At 64.5% G+C, this 2394-nt stretch overlaps 1 protein-coding gene across 1 annotated transcript in view; it reads left to right on the forward strand.

The window, feature by feature from the left end:
* Positions 1-12: 12 nt before the first annotated feature.
* LOC113979850 (serine/threonine-protein phosphatase 4 catalytic subunit A-like) overlaps positions 13-2394 on the forward strand; it is a gene marked incomplete at its 5' end in the record, with an annotated part of 2721 nt that continues 339 nt past the window's right edge. The window contains 2 exons of the mRNA XM_027707126.1: positions 13-166; positions 917-983. Of these exons, the coding sequence (XP_027562927.1) occupies positions 13-166; positions 917-983 (221 nt within the window). The remainder of the gene's footprint in view (positions 167-916; positions 984-2394) is intronic.

Below are 2394 nucleotides of genomic sequence, written 5' to 3' on the forward strand. Positions count from 1 at the left end.
CCCCAGGTGCCCTCACCTGTCCCACCTGTCCCCCCCCAGATCTTCTGCGTGCACGGGGGTCTGTCCCCCTCCATCCAGACCCTGGACCAGATCCGCACCATCGACCGCAAGCAGGAGGTGCCGCACGACGGGCCCATGTGCGACCTGCTCTGGTCCGACCCCGAGGGTAGGGGGCGCTCACCTGGGCACACCTGGGGGCACCTGGGACACACCTGGGGGGGTTGGGATACACCTGGGGGGGTTTGAGGGGGTTTGGGGGGATTTGGGGGAGATTTGGGGGAGATTTGGGGGGATTTGGGGGGATTTGGGGGGGTCTTGGGGGGCACCTGGGCACACCTGGGACACACCTGGGGGGGGTTGGGATACACCTGGATACACCTGGGGGGGACTGGGGGGGATTTGGGGGGGTCTTGAGGGGAGTCTTGGGGTCCTGGGCACACCTGGGCACACCTGGGGGCACCTAGGGGGGGTCGGGATACACCTGGAGGGGATTTGGGGGAGTTTGGGGGGATTTGGGGGCACCTGGAGATACTTGGAGGGAGCTGAGGGGGGATTTGGGGGATCTTGGGGGGCACCTGGGCACAGCTGGGCACACCTGAGGGCACCTGGGCACACCTGGGGGTGGGTTTGAGGGGGTTTGGGGGGATTTGGGGGGTTTTGGTGGGGATTTGGGGGCACCTGGAGCTACTTGGAGGGAGCTGAGGGAGGATTTGGGGGGGCTTGGGGGGCACCTGGGTACACCTGGGCACACCTGGGACGCACCTGGGACACACCTGGGAAACACCTGGGACACACCTGGACACACCTGGGACACACCCGGACACACCTGGGGACACACCTGGGACACACCTGGACACACCTGGGCACACCTGGGACACACCTGGGACACACCTGTCACACCTGTCCCACCGTTCAGACACGACAGGTTGGGGCGTGTCCCCCCGTGGTGCCGGTTACCTGTTCGGCAGCGACGTGGTGGCCCAGTTCAATGGGGGTGGGGTCAGGTGTTGTGGGCGGGGCTCAGGTGTGCTGGGGTTACCTGTGCAGGTGTGTCACACCTGTCTCTCACCTGTCACACCTGTATCTCACCTGTCTCACCACAGACACCACAGGGCGGGGCTCAGGTGTTGTGGGCGGGGTTCAGGTGTTGTGGGCGGGGCTCAGGTGTGCTGGGGTCACCTGTGCAGGTGTGTCACACCTGTCTCTCACCTGTCACACCTGTATCTCACCTGTATCACACTCAGGGCTGCCAGGGCGGGGCTCAGGTGTTGTGGGCGGGGCTCAGGTGTGCTGGGGTTACCTGTCCAGGTGTCTCACACCTGTCTCACCACAGACACCACAGGGCGGGGCTCTGGTGTTGTGGGTGGGGCTCAGGTGTTGTGGGCGGGGCTCAGGTGTGCTGGGGTCACCTGTGCAGGTGTGTCACACTCAGGGCTGCCAGGGCGGGGCTCAGGTGTTGTGGGCGGGGCTCAGGTGTGCTGGGGTCACCTGTCCAGGTGTGTCACACCTGTATCTTACCTGTCACACCTGTGTCACACCTGTCACACCTGTATCTCACCTGTCTCACCACAGACACCACAGGGTGGAGCTCAGGTGTTGTGGGCGGGGCTCAGGTGTTGTGGGCGGGGCTCAGGTGTGCTGGGGTTACCTGTCCAGGTGTATCTCACCTGTCACACCTACAGACACCACGGGGCGGGTCTCAGGTGTTGTGGGCGGGGCTCAGGTGTGCTGGGGTCACCTGTGCAGCTGTATCTCACCTGTCACACCTACAGACACCACAGGGCGGGGCTCAGGTGTTGTGGGCGGGGCTCAGGTGCTGTGGGCGGGGCTCAGGTGTTGTGGGCGGGGCTCAGGTGTGCAGGGGTCACCTGCCCAGGTGTATCACACCTGTCCCTGTCCCCCAGACACGACAGGTTGGGGCGTGTCCCCCCGTGGTGCCGGTTACCTGTTCGGCAGCGACGTGGTGGCCCAGTTCAATGGGGGTGGGGTCAGGTGTTGTGGGCGGGGCTCAGGTGTGCTGGGGTTACCTGTGCAGGTGTGTCACACCTGTATCTCACCTGTCACACCTCTATCTCACCTGTCTCACCACAGACACCACAGGGCGGGGCTCAGGTGTTGTGGGCGGGGCTCAGGTGTTGTGGGCGGGGTCAGGTGTGCTGGGGTTACCTGTGCAGGTGTGTCACACTCAGGGCTGCCAGGGCGGGGCTCAGGTGTTGTGGGCGGGGCTCAGGTGTCCTGGGGTCACCTGCGCAGGTGTGTCACACCTGTATCTTACCTGTCACACCTGTGTCACACCTGTCACACCTGTCACACCTGTATCTCACCTGTCACACCTACAGACACCACAGGGCGGGGCTCAGGTGTTGTGGGCGGGGCTCAGGTGTTGTGGGCGGG

Source organism: Neopelma chrysocephalum, unplaced genomic scaffold (assembly GCF_003984885.1).
Source record: "Neopelma chrysocephalum unplaced genomic scaffold, ASM398488v2 Primary Assembly neopelma1_90008, whole genome shotgun sequence".
NCBI classification, from domain to species: domain Eukaryota; kingdom Metazoa; phylum Chordata; class Aves; order Passeriformes; family Pipridae; genus Neopelma; species Neopelma chrysocephalum.